General features: G+C 33.5%; 1 protein-coding gene across 11 annotated transcripts in view; it reads right to left on the reverse strand.

The window, feature by feature from the left end:
• The window catches only part of LOC128162419 (dynein heavy chain domain-containing protein 1-like), a 66455-nt gene extending 49295 nt beyond the window's left edge, over positions 1 to 17160 (reverse strand). For 7 of the 11 annotated variants that reach the window (XM_052825621.1, XM_052825618.1, XM_052825620.1 and 4 more), the window contains exons 1-30: positions 17072 to 17160; positions 16836 to 16909; positions 16253 to 16354; positions 15768 to 15917; positions 15271 to 15440; positions 14745 to 14855; positions 14422 to 14469; positions 14131 to 14214; positions 13833 to 13922; positions 13303 to 13383; positions 12982 to 13142; positions 12458 to 12644; positions 11760 to 11974; positions 11113 to 11263; positions 10636 to 10810; positions 10314 to 10532; positions 9767 to 9889; positions 9402 to 9536; positions 7711 to 7776; positions 6751 to 6852; positions 5990 to 6187; positions 5476 to 5646; positions 4933 to 5176; positions 4036 to 4074; positions 2450 to 2610; positions 1845 to 1979; positions 1518 to 1613; positions 1132 to 1263; positions 671 to 899; positions 141 to 314 (exon numbers count right to left, since the gene is read on the reverse strand). In XM_052825621.1, coding sequence (XP_052681581.1) covers positions 141 to 314; positions 671 to 899; positions 1132 to 1263; positions 1518 to 1613; positions 1845 to 1979; positions 2450 to 2610; positions 4036 to 4074; positions 4933 to 5176; positions 5476 to 5646; positions 5990 to 6187; positions 6751 to 6852; positions 7711 to 7776; positions 9402 to 9536; positions 9767 to 9889; positions 10314 to 10532; positions 10636 to 10810; positions 11113 to 11263; positions 11760 to 11974; positions 12458 to 12644; positions 12982 to 13142; positions 13303 to 13383; positions 13833 to 13922; positions 14131 to 14214; positions 14422 to 14469; positions 14745 to 14855; positions 15271 to 15440; positions 15768 to 15917; positions 16253 to 16354; positions 16836 to 16909; positions 17072 to 17147 — 4099 coding nt within the window. In that variant the 5' untranslated portion in view covers positions 17148 to 17160. The remainder of the gene's footprint in view (positions 1 to 140; positions 315 to 670; positions 900 to 1131; positions 1264 to 1517; positions 1614 to 1844; positions 1980 to 2449; positions 2611 to 4035; positions 4075 to 4932; positions 5177 to 5475; positions 5647 to 5989; positions 6188 to 6750; positions 6853 to 7710; positions 7777 to 9401; positions 9537 to 9766; positions 9890 to 10313; positions 10533 to 10635; positions 10811 to 11112; positions 11264 to 11759; positions 11975 to 12457; positions 12645 to 12981; positions 13143 to 13302; positions 13384 to 13832; positions 13923 to 14130; positions 14215 to 14421; positions 14470 to 14744; positions 14856 to 15270; positions 15441 to 15767; positions 15918 to 16252; positions 16355 to 16835; positions 16910 to 17071) is intronic. The other 4 variants (XM_052825617.1, XM_052825624.1, XM_052825623.1 and 1 more) reach the window with 4 other exon arrangements.
• Between the last annotated feature and the right edge of the window lie 257 nt (positions 17161 to 17417).

Raw genomic sequence — 17417 nt, forward strand, 5'->3', positions numbered from 1 at the left:
TAACATATTGTGAGTTTAAGTTAACAAGCAGATTTGATGCCCTTAATAAAACTCTGTACTGTGACTATATAACATTTGTGAGCATTACATGTACTGTACACATCTGGTTTGACTTATTTTTACTAGTTTTGTGCATTTACCTTCCTCCACGCGGGTCTGTACACAGGCCTGTAGTATCATAGCCAGTGTGTTCTTCATCACGTTCTCCAGAGTCCTCAGCCATTTGGAGGCTTTAGGGAACGCCTGGACCCTGACCACCAGGTCTATCTCCTCCCCCAGGACGCCTTTCAGGGCGGTCACCTGAAGCTTGTCAGCTGATATAAAGGATGTGATTTATAGGAAAAGTGGGTTTTTTTTCAAACAATACAAGATATAAAACATTCACTTGACAAAACAAAAACTGAAATTATAAGGTATAAGTATTTCGCATTGTTTTTTTCTATAGAGAGTTCTATCAGATGGACTGAAGGAGGGTTCACAAACATTTGCCTCTAAATTTTAAGAAAACATCTATTAAAATTGTTCTTCCAATAACCACTTTTCTGGACTTAGCACCCCTTGAGTTCAGACAAACAGACAAAACAAACACAATGTATCCCCTGACCATCAATTTGGAAATCTTACAGAGTATTACTGGTAAATGAATTGCAAATACAACTAGCACCCATACCATTCAAGGCAAAATCTAGGGCAGTGTTCATGCTGGAAATCCCATCGGGGAGGGCAAAGTTCAAGGTTTCAATTCCAGGGAAACACATCTTAGCGAATGGAAGAAGAGCCTTGGGATTGCGGGAAATTCCCAAAAGTTCAACAAGATCTTCATCACTGAGGAAATAAAGGCGAGGGAATTCCATGCGTGAATTCTCCAAAAGGACTCGTAGGTATTTAAGAATCTCCTCCTGTAAGATATATACATAAAAATTACATAAAAAAAGAATGTGTACAATACAAATAAAAGTTATCTCAAAAGTACATTGTATATTGATATTTAAAAAATGGCGTTAAAATTCAATAATTCAATAATGATCTCTTAAAAGAGAGAGAGAGAGAGGTGAGAGAGAGAGAGAGAGAGAGAGAGAGAGAGAGAGAGAGAGAGAGAGAGAGAGAAATCAATTTGTATGAGTTGGAGACCTGTTTTTGATTCAGTTCAAGAAACATATTGATGAGGTAGTCCCCCTGCAGCAGACGGAATCCTTTCTCTCCCCTCTTTCTGCCCACTACAGTCATGACTTTGGAGTTATTGGACACCACTCTCATCCAGTCCTGCAATAATCAAAGTACTGAAGGTCACAAATGTCAACAAAAATCAAAGTACTGAATGTCCTTAAAGCAAAATAGTGTAGGAACTAATTCATAGAGTTCAAAAAAGGAGGAACTAGAATTTTACACTGATCTCACCGACCATTTTGACTTTCAAATCCATGAAAATCTACATTTTCTTGGAAAAATTATATCCCTGATTATCAGATTTATAGCAATACATTAACATGAAGAAGATTATTATACTGTTGACTTACCTTAAATTTTGTGTGCACATTTTCAAATTTAAAAGCGGGTCCATTAAATTTTTTATACAGTTCTGGTCTTTCAAAGATTTTCAGCAAGTACAGCCACTGCAATCATGAATACAAAATGTTATGATTTTCAATGTCATTACTGCAGCAGTTAGAGTAGAGTAGCAGCTAGAGATTATGCTCATCATCTTATCATATGCACTTTATTTAAAAATTTCATATTTCAATTAACCTTCAATATTCCTTTTTTAACATGCTTTCAGATATCAACCCCTCTTTCACCCTTTTCCATTTTAATTACAAACGATTGTAGACTTAATAAATATGTACCTTTTTCTGACACTGAAACCACAGCTCTGTTATTTCCTCCACTTGCTGAAGAGCACTATCCCAGAATTCCACTTCCTGTCTCATATCACCAAGATATGGAGACTGCAACATTGATCTGATTCCAATTCGAGCATCCTGTATAAAAATTAAATAAAAAACATCAAATATGTCAAGAAAACTCTTTTTCAGGACACTAAAGTGAATAAATATAAAGAAATTAAAAATAGCCTACTATATGCATAGCATACAATATACTTACACAGACTTCAAAAGATTTTTATAATTTTTCTCATAGGTAAATAAGAATAATAAATATTTACTCATTATTAAGTCAACAGTTTAATATGTTTTCCCCTAGTCAGAAGCATATTCAAGACTGACCCCCCCCCCCCCTTTCCAAAAATTAAAAAAAAAAAAACTCAAAGCAATAGAGACTGATCAAGTATCCCTCTACTTGATACTTCAGTTCATCAACTTCTATGAAGATGAAGAAAACAATAGCAACAGGGCCTGCATTTAATTACCTTTAGATGGTATTCGGCTTCTTACACGTACTATTCTATGAGTGCAAAGAATAATGATAAAAAGAACCTGTACTTAGTTACCTCTAGTTGGTACTTAAGCTCGTCGACTTCTATCAGTATAAAGAAGTCGTCTTGGGTGACGTCCAATCCCTGAAGTGACCCGGTCTGTGCAGCTGCCCGCTCCTGGCGGTACTTCTCTAGCTTCGTGCGGCGACGCGGACTTGTCGGCTTCCTTGGGGGATCTAAAAATATTCGATCATTGAAAATTATTCATCTTATAAACAGCCAAGTAAAAATTTATCAACTTTTACATAAAGAATTCAATATTTAGTTTCTTTGGCCATAACAAAACATATTCCATGAGGCAAGTTTCTTTTTTTCCTTTACTGCTATTTTTGAAAACAGGAAAACTCCAATTTTCCTTAATGGTTTCAGATTTCCCCCTTTTTTTTATATTTGTGGCAGAATTTGATAAGATGCAGCAAAACTAAACATTACTCATAAATACTTTTGCTTTAGTGTGATTTAAGTTATGGGCATCATCTTAATGTTTGAAACAATGGATTAGTAATATTGTATCAAACTAGTAGGCAACTAAACAGTGAATCATTTTCAAATTTAGTAAATAACAACAAAATAAAGATACTACAATTTAAAGATGAATTCAATTTCAGAAGCACTCATAAAAGAAATATACAGAAAAAATACTACATGTACTACACCGTATATGGCAAGAGAGAATATTACAAAGAGTAAATAGAAAAAACTAAAATTGAAAATATAAGGATTGAATGGAAAAAAAAGAATTAACCACAGAAAACAAAGATGAATTGAAAAAAATAATCTTCACTCAACATTATGTTAGCTTACAAAAACTATTGTTATCAAAGAACAGATCTTCCTCTGAAAGCTCATATGTTTCCTCATCAAAAAGCATGTCTGAAATTCAAATTAAATTTTCATCGACTTCTGTTCAAGAGAGTTTATAATTAATAAAATATTGACAGAAAGAGGTTATAGACTAGAGAACAGTGATGGCAGTTAAATTTCTTTGACAGCATTCTACTTAATACTTAAGGAAATTAACAACGCATCAGCATACAGTCGTTCATAGTTTTTTAATTCAATAGAAATTATCAAAAGAATTTTTGACAGTTATCTCCATTTGTAGGTAAGAAACTTTAATTACTCTGAATGCTTCAATTTATGCAATTATGGTGTAAGAAAAATAAAATCTAACAGCTCTGAAAACTGTTGAGTCCATATTCTATTTTTTCTCCAAACTTTAGTTTCTAATGTTTTTGATGTATCAATAGATAGCTCTTTGTATTCAGGAGATTAATAAAGATTAAAAAATGGACAAGACAATACAGATCCCTTAATCAACAATGCTGACGTCGATAGGAAAGCAGATGCAACATATCACATTAATTAAAATTACTACATCAAAGACAATCAGGCCCACAACAGTGACATTCTGTTCATCTTTAAATCAAGCATTTGTTTTTTCAAAGAGGGGAATAACATTAGAATTGTTTGTTTTGTTATTAAGAGCACACTCTGTGAATTCAAGCAAGTAGGGTAGAAAAATTGGTTGAAAACAACTTGAATACAGGTTAGGAAGGGGTGGACACACTTGAATGACACTGTCACACATGAGTGATTACCATTCTCAGCTTCCTGAAGCACATGCTTCTCGACTTGTTCTGCATGAAACAACAGGATTAAAGGAGAGAGAAAAACTCACAAAGGATGTTATATATAGCATTACAGAGAAACATTACTGTAACATTATTATCTGCTGATTTAAAGTATAGACTGTTAAATCTCTAGTCCAGGTAAAAAATACATGCATGGTTATAAAGGCTTACTCTAAAAGGAATTCTATTAAAGGTATAAAAATTGCTAGGTAGCTAAGATGATCTGAATATGCAACTAAATAAGTTCATCTTTAAAGCTTTGAGCTAGTACATATTAGTTCAAGTTTCCATGTATTAGAACAGGATAAAATTCCTTCTAATTGATAATATGGTTTCATCAATATTCAAGGATATCAATTTTTCATGGATTTGGCAAATTAAACAGTTTCGAGGATATGTAAGCTTGTAGAAAATTGCTTTGATAATACAAACTGCCCTTTTAAAGATTGATCAGCTAATCATACATAACAGTTCATAAAAAACTGGTGTTCAATGAATAATGATGAAACAACAGTACTGTAATAGAATATTTACATATTAAATATACATTTGCAGACTCAATCAATGCAAGCATATTTCTGTATGTCTACACTAGAATATAAAAGTCCTCTAGTATTCCAAATATATATATACTATTTCTGTTAATGAATATCTACAGTAATTTACTGTTGAAGAATCTACATAAATACACATTGTAATTTCATACTACAAGATACATGCTTTTAGAAAAAAAAATCTGCATTGTTTTGGAGTTGCATTATCTTCCCTTGCAAAGGGAGGGAAAGGGGGGATAATTACAGTAATCCTGCTTTGCAAAGGGGGGAGGAAGTGGGGAATAGGGGAGGAAACTTGCATCAATCTCACCTTTACTGGTGATGACACTGTCTGGTATATGCTTGGCCAGCTTAAACTCCTGCTCCTCCCAGAACTTGCTGATCTGATTGATGCGGAGTTCGAGATCGTACTCGGCAATGGCGCCGAGATAGACTTGATGGATCAGCTCGCTGTGCTGTTCAAGGTCATAGGCCAAAAGGTCAGACACTGTGAACTCTCGGTTGGGGTCAAAGGGTTCATTCATTCCAACGAAGATGGCTTTCCAGTGACGTTCCTGTAAGTGGGTCAATGTTATGTTGAAATTAGGTAATGGCACAAAGTCCAAACTAATGTTTCAAAAATATGTTTTGTGATGAATTTCTTGTTAAAAAAAATATCTAGCATCTTTAACACAGAATGATATCATTTGTGAAAAAAACATCTATCTCTGAGTAATTAATAGATTTTTGTTCAAGTGTTGCTGTATCCTTAATATGAAATTACTGTTCCCACTGGCACAAATCCAACTTGTACCATTACACAAAATATATTATACAATCGTGTAGATCATTAAAGCTTATGGTTTTTCCTTACCTTGAGAGCATCATTGGCTAGTTTGTGGAGAATGGGCAGGTCTTTCTTGAATTCACCAAGACATGTGAACCAGTAGCTGAGGACCTGGTCTCCGGGGGGTAGGTATGGCTTAAGCTGACCGGCCGCTGCTTGCCACTCAATCACTTTCTCTAGAACCTTACGAATATTCATCTAATACAAAACAAAAATATAAGTCAATCACACATTCAGGTTGACAAGAAATATAACTTTGTTTGATGCACTCCAAAGCAAGTGAAAATTGCCCCTTTACTGAAGTTTGTATGTAAAATTCAGTTGCAAAATATAAAGATTGTCAGTGTTATTTTTGAAACACATTTACCAATAGAATGAATCTTTTTTATGTATAAATAAATGAAATTGTCTAGCTCTCTGGATATGATTTTAAGAAATATGATCATCAATGTATAGAATAATTCTCAAAGCTGGCCACAGTGTTCCAAACCTATATTTGGAACAGTTTGTGCCTGGCTCTTGCTGAAATGTGAGCTCATACCTTTTTAAACAGCATCCCTTTACAATCCTTGATGGCATGCATGGAGACCTCTACGTATTTCCACAGTTCTTGTCTGACGTCCATTTTTGTGCTTATCTCGCTCAGAAACTCGAGATCATAGGGCTCTCCACATATCGCATCTCTCCACTTGCTGGCATCTTGAAGTCCATGCTCCACCTCGTAAAATCGGTCTCTGATCTAAAACCATCGTAAGAAAAACAAATTTATTTTCAAAGTTTAACTGGAGTTTTAAAACAGTGCGAGAGTTCAACTTAAAATCTGAGACAGCATGTGTAAAATGTTCAGTGGGAGGTCAATTTTATACTTATATTTATAATAAATATTTATAAAATTTATTTCAAGCTTCTATATTTAAAATGGAAAAAAAAAACAATTTGACAAGGCTTAATGCATTTTTTTTTTCAGCTCTAGGTGTGGCCACACACAAAAAATATAAATGGCAAGATTTTTTGCTTACAGAAAAAAAAGATTAGCAGAGAAATTAGATAGATTGCATTGATAAGGACTGTTTTACTGGTATTAAAGTGGTAATTTATGTGTTGGGGAAATTTACACTAGTTATGCTGTAAACTGAAAACCGCACAAAATACCCCCACGCGTATGGTAAAAAAAATCCTATTATCATGCAGAGAAGTAACTCACGTTTCTGCATATTTAATACCCATGCATATTATTTGACTATAGAGAACGCGTACTTAACTACAGGCGTAAATGACAACTTTTACAGTAAAATATCTCACCCTGCGCATCTCGATGAGTATCTTGGTGGGGTTCTGGGTGGGGTCCAGAAACTGTTTGGTGGTGGCCATCTCAGCCAATTCCAGCGCCTCCTTCTCAAGTTTCTGTTCAAAGTTAGGTCATTGAGTTACTGATTATTATTAATCAAAGAGTTATTAATTATCTATGATATACATGTCTTACTTTTACTTGCTTGTAAACAGAAGTGAAAATAGAAAATAAAAATAAACTATTATAGGATGTTATGACATGTTAGCAAGAAAAAAAGCACTTGTTAGTAATTTGAAAATCAACATAATTATGTTATTGGGTACTTGTTGTGTAGCTACATATAAGTACACATTCAAACAGAAAATCATACATTTATTGGGTAAACTTGGAATATATATTATATCATATATTGAATACTGTAAACATATAACTTAATTTATTAGTAATATCATATTTTACTATGATAATCTTATTGTTCATTATATATTATACAATTTCAACAAAATTTAATCCACATATAAGGAAAAGTCCAAATTCACTGTTTTATGATTAAACTAATCAGTTGATTTTAAAAGATAAATAATTTGATGCTTTAAATTTTTAGGATGCTAATTTTAAAACATGTATAGTATAAATTAGTATGACGATAAAACTGCCATACATTTAATATCTACTTTAAGAAATATTAGTCTCAAAATTCATTGTCCTGAATACATATGACAATTTCCCACAAAATTTAACTATATTTATATGATCCTATATACATGTATATTAATAATTATTTTTATAATAACTAACTTTAATTAAAAAACAACACCAGATGTATGAATTAATCATTCTTTTGACCACCAAATACACACTATCACCAACAAAAAAGATGCCAACACATTTGCATGCACACAGCACCGTGCCACACCAGCACACATATTGCACACAGCACCCACACAGAGCACACAGCACACAGGGTGTACCATATAGAGGCTGGGGTTTTTAAGTGCATCTAATTTCTGCTTGAAGGTTTTGGCTTTCGCCATACGCTGTGAGAGTGAAAGAGAGGCTAAGATAGTAAGTGCATGTGTACCAAAAAATAACAAAAATTCTCAAAATTAATTAGTGACAATTATATATAATGTAATACAATGTAACTTAAATACATGTATACAAATAAGGCTACACATTTTGTAGCTATAAATTTTTGCATAAACACTAAAGAATTGCAATAGTTTCAACATTGAACATTTGCATTCAATATATTTAAAAAGAGTCAGAATGATATATATCGATAAAGCACCAGTGCACTAAGCTATAAGGAGATTTAGAAAATACTTCAGTGAAATCACTTATTAATCTTAATTTGTAAGGGATCATATGAAATGAATGTTTTCAATACTACATAGGGTAAACTAATCAAAGGTCCAGAAACAAAGGAATGGAAAGATTACCAAACATTTAATGCTAAACCTTAACCAGAAGATAGGATTTTCTATCCAGAGAATGTCTACTGTAAAAACACTTCAAAAGTTGGAAGGAAAAATATTTTCAGATTTTTTTTTTTTTTTTTACTAAAAACATGTAAAATATTTACCAAAACACCAATTTTGCATGTCTTAAGTTAAAAATAAAGGTTGAAAGATAAAGTTAAAATTATAGTCAACTTAATATTATAAAGGAAGTAACTCTTAACTTTAATGTAACTGAGTGACATCATAGTTGGAAAACACAGGTTTTTAAAATAATGTTTTGTTTTTTTTACACTAGAGTATGTGACATGCTTAAATTCACAAGGTAATTATACAGTATAAAGTGTCGTTAAAAATCAACTGGTGAAAGCAGTTTTCTTTGTGTCATGTGACAATGAATATCATGCCCATATTCAGTTACATAATTATTCAAAATTTATCCTTATAAGTTTACAACAATTAAGTGATTATATTACCATTCTTTTAAGATGACAAAATCAGAATTACAGTATAAATAGTCAGCATTTTTCTCCCTGATGATAAAAAACATAACAACACATGGTGGGCTTTAGAGTTGTGCAAGGTTATATATACTAGAATATAAATATCATATGAAAATAAAGCAGAGGATTACATGGCCGAGTTTCATAATTTGCAGCAGAGAGAATATTAATCATGAAAAGGATAAAGGAAGGAGATGGGAGTATAAGGACAAAATACATGTAGATAATGCATTTGTAAGAATCAAATTTCAAGTTAATATCCATCATGAAAAAAATTTATATTAAAGGATGCTGCTGAAAGAGTATCAAAATGTAATACATTTTTAGAACCGTATCATTTATAGAGGATACATATGGGATCTTTTAAATTTGTAATGGTATATTACATTGATTAATGAGTCATGTACTTTTTAAAGCTTAATTTTATAGCTTAATTTAAGCCTCACATTCATAAAATTATCCAACAGATATCTTCAGGATATCAGATAATTAATTTCTGTGGTAAATATACTTAACACTTGTTTTCCAGTTTTTTTTTATCATAAGAAGGGTTTGAGTATTGTCTTACTATGATGATACTTTGTAGAGAGGGTTTAATAGGTCTGGTATGGACAAATTCTGAATATATTTTGAGCCTATCACATTTACTAGATATCTTGATATTTGATATCTGAAGTAACCCTGATATCTGCTATGTACCTGATATTTGTCCTCCAGTTTCTGAGTCATTAGCGGGGTCTGGGTGTTAACAAACTCCGATGCGTCCTGTAACTGCAGGAGATATGCTTCCCAGGCCGCCTGCACGTCCTCGTCAAATTTCTCCTCCTCGGACGTCTGTACAAAAAAAAATAAAGAATACATTGCAAAGTCACTGATACAACATAAAAATCACCCTTACATTATCAATAACCCTATGAATCAAATTTATATGCACATATATCTGCCTACAAGAGTAAAATCATGTCGAACAGATAGAGTGTTCCATTTCTAAGCCTACAAGAGTACATGACTGTGAAGTGTTCCATTTCTGAATGGGAGAATATTAAACAGGTCAAATTGTGTACCTCATACAGAGACTTGATGTAGGACACCCTCTGTTGATACTGGGGACCATTCTTCTTATATGTTGTGTAGTTCTTGGCAAAAATAGCGAAGCCGGCCATACTGGAGTCCTTCTTTCTCAGATTCTGCAACACATTCAATAGAAATTTAATGAAGAGCAAGAAAAAGATATTTCTTCACAAGTCTTTTAAGACATGTACATTTTGATATCAATCCTTGTTCAAGATGGTGGAACAAAATGCCAAGAAAAGGCCTAGATTGATAAACTGTGTAGCATAAATTTTTACCATCACAAAGAGCAGTACATGCTTGATTTCCAGAAAATAAATGCATGGCACATTGATCTATATAACAATGGTTTTGAAATTGGATCTATTGAATTTATGATAAATATTTCACCTGTTGAGAATTTGAACAAAATAAAAAATATTATATAAACTTTTTGTTTGCTTTCTAGCTGGCACTGTATTTGACTCTTAGGATGTTATATCATACACTGACCAATGATATTTTATATAATTATGCCATTTAATCACATGACAATCATACCTCAAGGACTTCCTTCATTTCATCACAGAACTCGGTGGCAAGCTTGCGAGCCTCATCGGAGACAAACTTGAGAACTTCGTGAATGATTTGAGACAGGCGTGGAATGAGATAGTCGTGGATGTTGGAACAATCCACAAAGAAAATACCGTTATCTGTGATGAAGTTCTTGTCAAAGTTTCGCACTTTCTCTTGCCACTGTCTAACTTCAATCAATCTTTGCTATTAAATATAAAATATTATAAAGAGAATTATAAATATAATTGAGAGATTGTGAGAGAGAGAGTGAGAGAATACAAGTTGCTATTTGATAAAACCAACACACCTCAATGGTAAAAGCTGGTGCTCCTCTGTATTCCTTTGGGGAGTCACTGGTCCATTTCAAACAGAATTTAAATATATCTACCAGCCAATTGTTCATATCACAGTAAGTGTCAATCTCATCCAGGGCAGTATTCAAGATCTTTTCTACCTCATTCAGGGCATTTTTGTACACAGAGCTATAAAGAAAATTCCAAAAAATGTCAGAAATGAAATTTATCGCTGACCTTTAAATTTTATTTTTCATGGCGAGCCAAAAATTTGTTCATTACAAATGAATAATGCATAACCCTTGTGTGCAATGTTTGAGAAAAACAAATAGATATTGCAACAATCTAAGTTTCCTTCTAAAAATTTAAACTTGGTACAGCTACATTAATAAATGATGTAAAAAGTAACAATTCAACAGTTAGTCCAATTCAAGAAAAGTAAATGCATGATAGAGAAGTTTGGACCTTATGAGAAATGTTTTGATACATACTCCATTTTAAGTTTCTCCTCCAGGTTGGCCCGAGAGAGGGGACTGTACTGTCCCATGAATCCCTCCCCATAAACCACCAGGGGGTCGTCACCCTGGATCACGAGGTCAGGGGTCGCAATTCCCAGCTCATCCTCATCCTTTGTAGCTGTGGCTACAAAAGAAAGAACAAAAATAACTTGTCATCTGATCTTACCATTACTTTGCATACACGTATATAATGTAGATTCCTAATTAAAAGCAAGGAATTAATATCCCGGAATTAATTACAATACTCGCATAAAATAAGGAATCTACAGTACATTTTTCTATTCTTATATTAGATATTATGAAAAAAATCTTTGAGTGCTCCAAGATGGAATTTAAATATGAAATCAGCAACAAAAATTCAGCTGAGCTACAAAAGATTTAAAGATCCTTTACATGTAACTATATACAGTAACAACCCAACTAAATTGTATTACGGTGCTATCTTTGTCTAAGTATGTCTGGCACTGGAATAAAAGCTTATTAATTTCCACCAGGAGTTTACCAAAATTTACCAAAATATTAATTCCCATCCTAACAATGAAAAATCTAAAGTATTTGTTGATCGGAAAAATTTTTTGCTCGATCTATCTACTAACCATATTTTCTATTAGTTTTCTGACCTTGTCTGAATATATCAGGTACTGGGATCATCTCCTCCCCGGCCAGCGATCGGCTCACACCCCCAGCCTGTGACTCCTCCTCTCCCTGCTCTGTCTCAGTGACCTCCACTGAACTGAAGGGCTTGTCCACCTCCCCCAGGGGGGTCAGCTGATCCTGTTTGGATGAGCTCGGGTTGGTGGCCGCTGTACTCTTCCTGCGCCCAGTGAGATTGCTACTAGAAACAAAGAAAAGGAAAAGGAACTTCAAGATAAATCCTGCACTTAGAGTAAAAATTTTATTAAAGTACAGTTGAACTTGGATATCTCAAACATTGATGGCTTGATCACATTTGATAATGAAAGTGATTTGTAAGTCCAATCCACTTACTTTTTAGTATTTTGCCATTAATATATCAAATGCTCGGATATCTCGAAGTTTTAAAACAGTCCCAACTAGTTCGAGATATCAAAGTTTGACTGTTACGTTATAATCTTGTGAATAAAAAATTGATAAAAGAGAAATTGCAGCTGGCATTCTACAGAAATCACTTAAATGTTTGTCATCGTCATTTATTGTACTACATCAAAATATATAAATTGGTTCAAAGAATAACTGGATTTTAATCAATTCCTCTCTTTCAGCTCCTTGAGTGCTGGGCGTTTCAGCTCAATATGTTGCTATGAACATTAAATCTTTTTAGCAACTCAGCAAAACTTACCTGAGTTCAGCAGTGGATTTTGCGGCCTCAGATTTGGGGGGTGAGGTCTCTGTATCCTCACTATCATGGTCAGACCCAGACCCGTCCATTGGAATAGCCTTGGAGCAAAGCACTGTGGGAATTCCTTTCAGTGTGCTCATCAAAACATTGGTAAACCTCTCTTTGCTTGGGAAAATACCCAGGACTTCTAAAAATAGAAAAAATCCCCATTCTCTGAATTGTTCATGCTCTCTTTGTTCACTGCTAAATTTTGAGAAAATACCCATAAAGTATGTATTGAATTACAGATGAACATTGTAAAGGAAACAATTTACAATCTACAGTATAATGGATAGGGGTAGAGTTAGAAGGAATGGCAATTTAACTTAAAAAGAAGGTCTTACATTGACTACCGTATGTAATGTAAAGAATGATGGATAATCAAACATTGAGACAAATACACTCTGTCTGTTGAAATAAAATAAACATACATTGACTCTACTAAAAAAAAATATTGATTCATTTACAGTTAATCTAACCAGTACCTTGTTTGGTAAAGACAAGATTTGCTCGGAACAGGCCCTCTCTGGAGTCTTTCTGGTTGCTAAGCACACTCTCAACAAAGGTGATGACCTGTGTCTTAGACACATGAAACATGTGTTCCACAATCAGCTGATCGACTAGCTTCACAAAGTTACCAAGGCGACTGAAAATTTCAAAGAAAGTTACATGAAATAATTTCCTGAAAACGCATTAATGCCATATATGATTTATTGTAAACTTTATTGAAAATATCAAGATTTAATAAATTTTTGGGCAACACATTCCTCTCCTGTTTTCTCTTAAAAAATCATTAGTTTAGTTACCCTGTTTCGCTCTTGGCTTTCCTCAAATTATATTCCCTGGTTTCCTTCTTCAGCTTTTGGAGGTGCAAAGAGTCTTTAGAACTGTAATGATATAGGGAAAATGGCTCTTAGTTAATTCTTATTGTACAAAAATAAAATTTGATACTTTCCAGTAATCCATATTTCTTCCCTTGGTAAGCCATGCAGTCTATTTGCTGCTTGTGCATACTGTGGAATCATTTAAATTGGGGGGGGGGGGTGTCAATATTTTCATGGATTGTGGGTTTTCTTCTACTCAGTCATTGGGACGTAAATCTCATTGATGGGTTGGTTTTCAGTTTCAGTAAAAAAAACAAACACTTTCCAAATTTGTTTTTGTCTGAGATGTAAATTTGTGGGGGAGGGCTTACCCACATGCAAATACCTTGAAAATTGAGCCACCACGAATTTTACATGTAATGACTCCACAGTATCTTAGAAAATGAAAAATGAAACTAATTTCTATACAACTGTATTAAATGTAGTCACCAGTGGAACTTTCTTTGACTTACAACACTGTCTTCTTCTTGACCTGCTCTTCACAATGGCGGAGTTTCTTGAAGGATTCCTCAGCAGTCACCTCCACCACCATCTTACAGAACCTACCGAAAGTCAAGTCTTAATCAGTTATTAATGGCTTCACAAATACAGCACATACTAAAAGCTTATTCTCACCTAAAAATTTCTAATGATACACAATTTGCATATAAAATGTAACAATAATTAAACAAAGCAATATTTGGATGGTAAAATGCTTTTAATTTTTTCCAACAAAACTGAAAAATTGTAGGAAGCCTTGCATGTCCTTACCCAAAGAAACGATCCAGAATTTTTTCTGCTTGAATGTTTTTATAGTTTGCACTGTTTTCAAAATCCAATAACTGGTATGTTTTACTGAAGGCAAAAAAATTATACATTTAGACAAATAATTACAAAACTTCAACAATACACATGTTTACATAGAGACATGATACTTCAACATTCATATCAGAATACTAGATGATGTTTTCTGAGGAGTTTTTTATGCTATTATATTAAAATATATACATGTCTGTTAAATAAAGACAAAAAGAAATTTTTATTCAATTTATGCAAACTTACTCTGTTTCAAATGGCAGGAACTTGACGGTGATCAGTTCTTTTAGGAGTCTGCAACATACAGTGTTAATGTATATAATGTATCATAAAGTATATATCATTATTTACTATAGAGCTGTAACAAAATAACAGCAAAGAAAACTTCAACAAACACAATAATCAAACCGTAATTATCATAACTGTGACAATAATAGTTTCAAAACGATCGAATGATATCATATCAATATCTCCAATTCAGTACTAAATGGATATGTTGGTGAATTCATTTGGTTCATTAAAACTGAACCCCATACTAGCCAAGACTTCTAAATGCTCTTTGTTCTTACCTGGAAACTTGCAGAAGAGCTGCACCAAAGATAGGAACAGCCTGGAGTAAGTTGCATCCGAGTTCCTCATGTCTTCTGGAGAAATCCAGATGAAGCTTGTTGTATCGCCATCTGGAATTAATGTATACAATGGGTCATTACTTAACTAGGACAGACATTTGGATTATTTGCCATCAGGAAATTCATGTGTACAAATGGATTTTATATTACTAGGACAGAAACTTTTCACTGAATATTTACTGACTATAACTTATATTAAACAAGTTTTTAGCAAAACCTGTCTAAGACTTGGAAACATGTCATTTTCACTGTCCATTCTGAATGTAATCTTCAATTACAATCATCTGGACAATGATTAAATTGGACAGTTTTTGGTAATTCTACTTCCTCCTAAAACATGTTTGTTTTGATATGTTTAACAATACCTTATATTTTGTAAAGGCAGAGTTACAACTTCATTGGTAAATAATAATACCAGTAGCTGGAGTTAAAACAATTGCCAAAATGAGGACTTTTAGCTACTGACCTGTAAAACAGTTTCCTGACAAGGAAATTTTTGAAGAATGGGATTGAGGACACAGCCTTCCAAAGAACGGCCTCTCTCTGCCACTCGGATAAACTCTGGCTCTCTGCTGGACGATCCGGAAACACATGGAGTACTCCGAATGTAGAAAACACATAATGCTCCGGATTAGCCTGGAATTAAATATCATAAAAAATTGGAAACAGAAAACCAGTTGTGTCATTATGACATGAATGCCATACTAACTAGTATAAGGTATTGCATGACTAAGGGAAGTCATTAACAAAACATTTGTCAATAGTGAATATCAAATACACATTTATTGAACTTTAGTTGAAGAATAAGAGGGTTAAATTTTTTTTTTTTTAAATTTCCAAAGTCGACGGGCAAATAACTTTTCTATATTCTAAACTCACCATTAATCTAAATAAAATAAATCCCAACTTTCAACACAATAAATACTTGACATATTCGTATCACTTTGCTATCAAATATCTTACTTTATTTTTGTGCACAGATATGAGGTCATAAGGTCGGAAATGTCTTGTCTCAGCGATGTTGAAGTAGATGGACTGGATTTTACCAATGTGGTGGCATTTGGCAAAATATTCCACAGCCTCACGACCTGTCAACTTCAGCACTGGCTCTTCCTGGAAACCATTTCAACAGATTTTATTAATTTTGAAAATACAATGCAACATGTGGTTAATTTGCAATAAACTGGTTTGAACAGTTTAGCTACTTTACTTTCTACCCCTGACTCTAAATAAAAATAAGGAACTGTATACCCTAGCTTGTACTTGTTTTATTTTGCCAAACATTGGCCCTCATTGTCAATATAGCTCAATTTACAACAAGGCTATACTTCGAATCAAGTGTTTATAAAACACAAAAATGTCTGGGCAGATTCAAAATGAATCAAAATCTTACGTATGTAACTGTACACAATTATTTTTAACTGTGCTTGATTAAATCGGACACTAACCTGTATCCTGGGGGTCTTCCTCTCTTTCTTTGGAGGTAGTGAGCTGATTGATGACCGAGGGGTCACTTGTTGAGAGGCTGGGGGTGAGGGTGTGTGTTTTAGCTGGAATGTAGAATCAACACCAATAACAGCCATATAGCCTTCATCACCCCCCATATTGTATCATATCAATTATGGATTTTTCAGCAGTATGCAATTTTATTCGGTATGTTGCCATACCGTATATCTGGTAATTTTCGCAATGATCTAATTTTTTGCTTTTTTCACGTCAAACTCTTTTAAATCGCAAAATATTGAATACGCAGAAATTATATTCTGTATCATTTTCTGTAGGACACTTTTAAAATCACAAAAAATGACTAACGGAAATAAAAAAAATGCTACATATTTTTCCCATTTTTCGCAAATTTTGTGACACGCGAAAAAAACCAGATATACGGTATTTGCTGCTAAAAAATTCAATAGAAAAAAATGAAAATATCAATACTTTATTTCACAGTTCATTTCAGCAACTGAAATAAAACTGCAGAATTTATTTACAGTTAAATAGAGCAATATACTTATGACTGAAGGATGTAGATACCTCTTGTGGAAGATCGGTGTGCAGAGCCAGGGCCACTTTCCCTCCGTCTGATTTCTGGGTCCATATTGATTCACCTACACACACAAACATTGACCAATTTTTCAAAGTCACAGAATAAAATTAATGTGGGTTTATTTCATCAAACAACCACATAAATATGTTCCAATTTTTATGAAATCATAATATTATTATGTAATGCAAACTGAAAATTTTCATAGGAGAAGAGAAGTACATACTTGCTGCAAGTTCCGATGCCACGTTAGCTATTGATTTCTGAAGGTCACCGAGGGTCAGCGGTTTATGTAGAGACATATGTCTGTCATCGTGCTGTGTTAAAACAACAACAACAATAAATCTCTCCCTTAATCCACAACGAATTTTCATTCAATAATTGATCACAACGTAAGAGTTCAATTTGCTTGTTTTGTAGATTTCCAATTTTCAGCTAAATGTACATTTAAAAAAAATATATATAAAATTAAATTTCAACTAATCTTATAGCACTTCATCTCAGTCTTAATTGTTCAGATCATGTAAATAATAGAAACAGATCAAATCAGATTTGACGAATTTTACAATTGC

This window comes from Crassostrea angulata, chromosome 9 (assembly GCF_025612915.1).
Source record: "Crassostrea angulata isolate pt1a10 chromosome 9, ASM2561291v2, whole genome shotgun sequence".
In the NCBI taxonomy this organism is placed as follows: domain Eukaryota; kingdom Metazoa; phylum Mollusca; class Bivalvia; order Ostreida; family Ostreidae; genus Magallana; species Magallana angulata.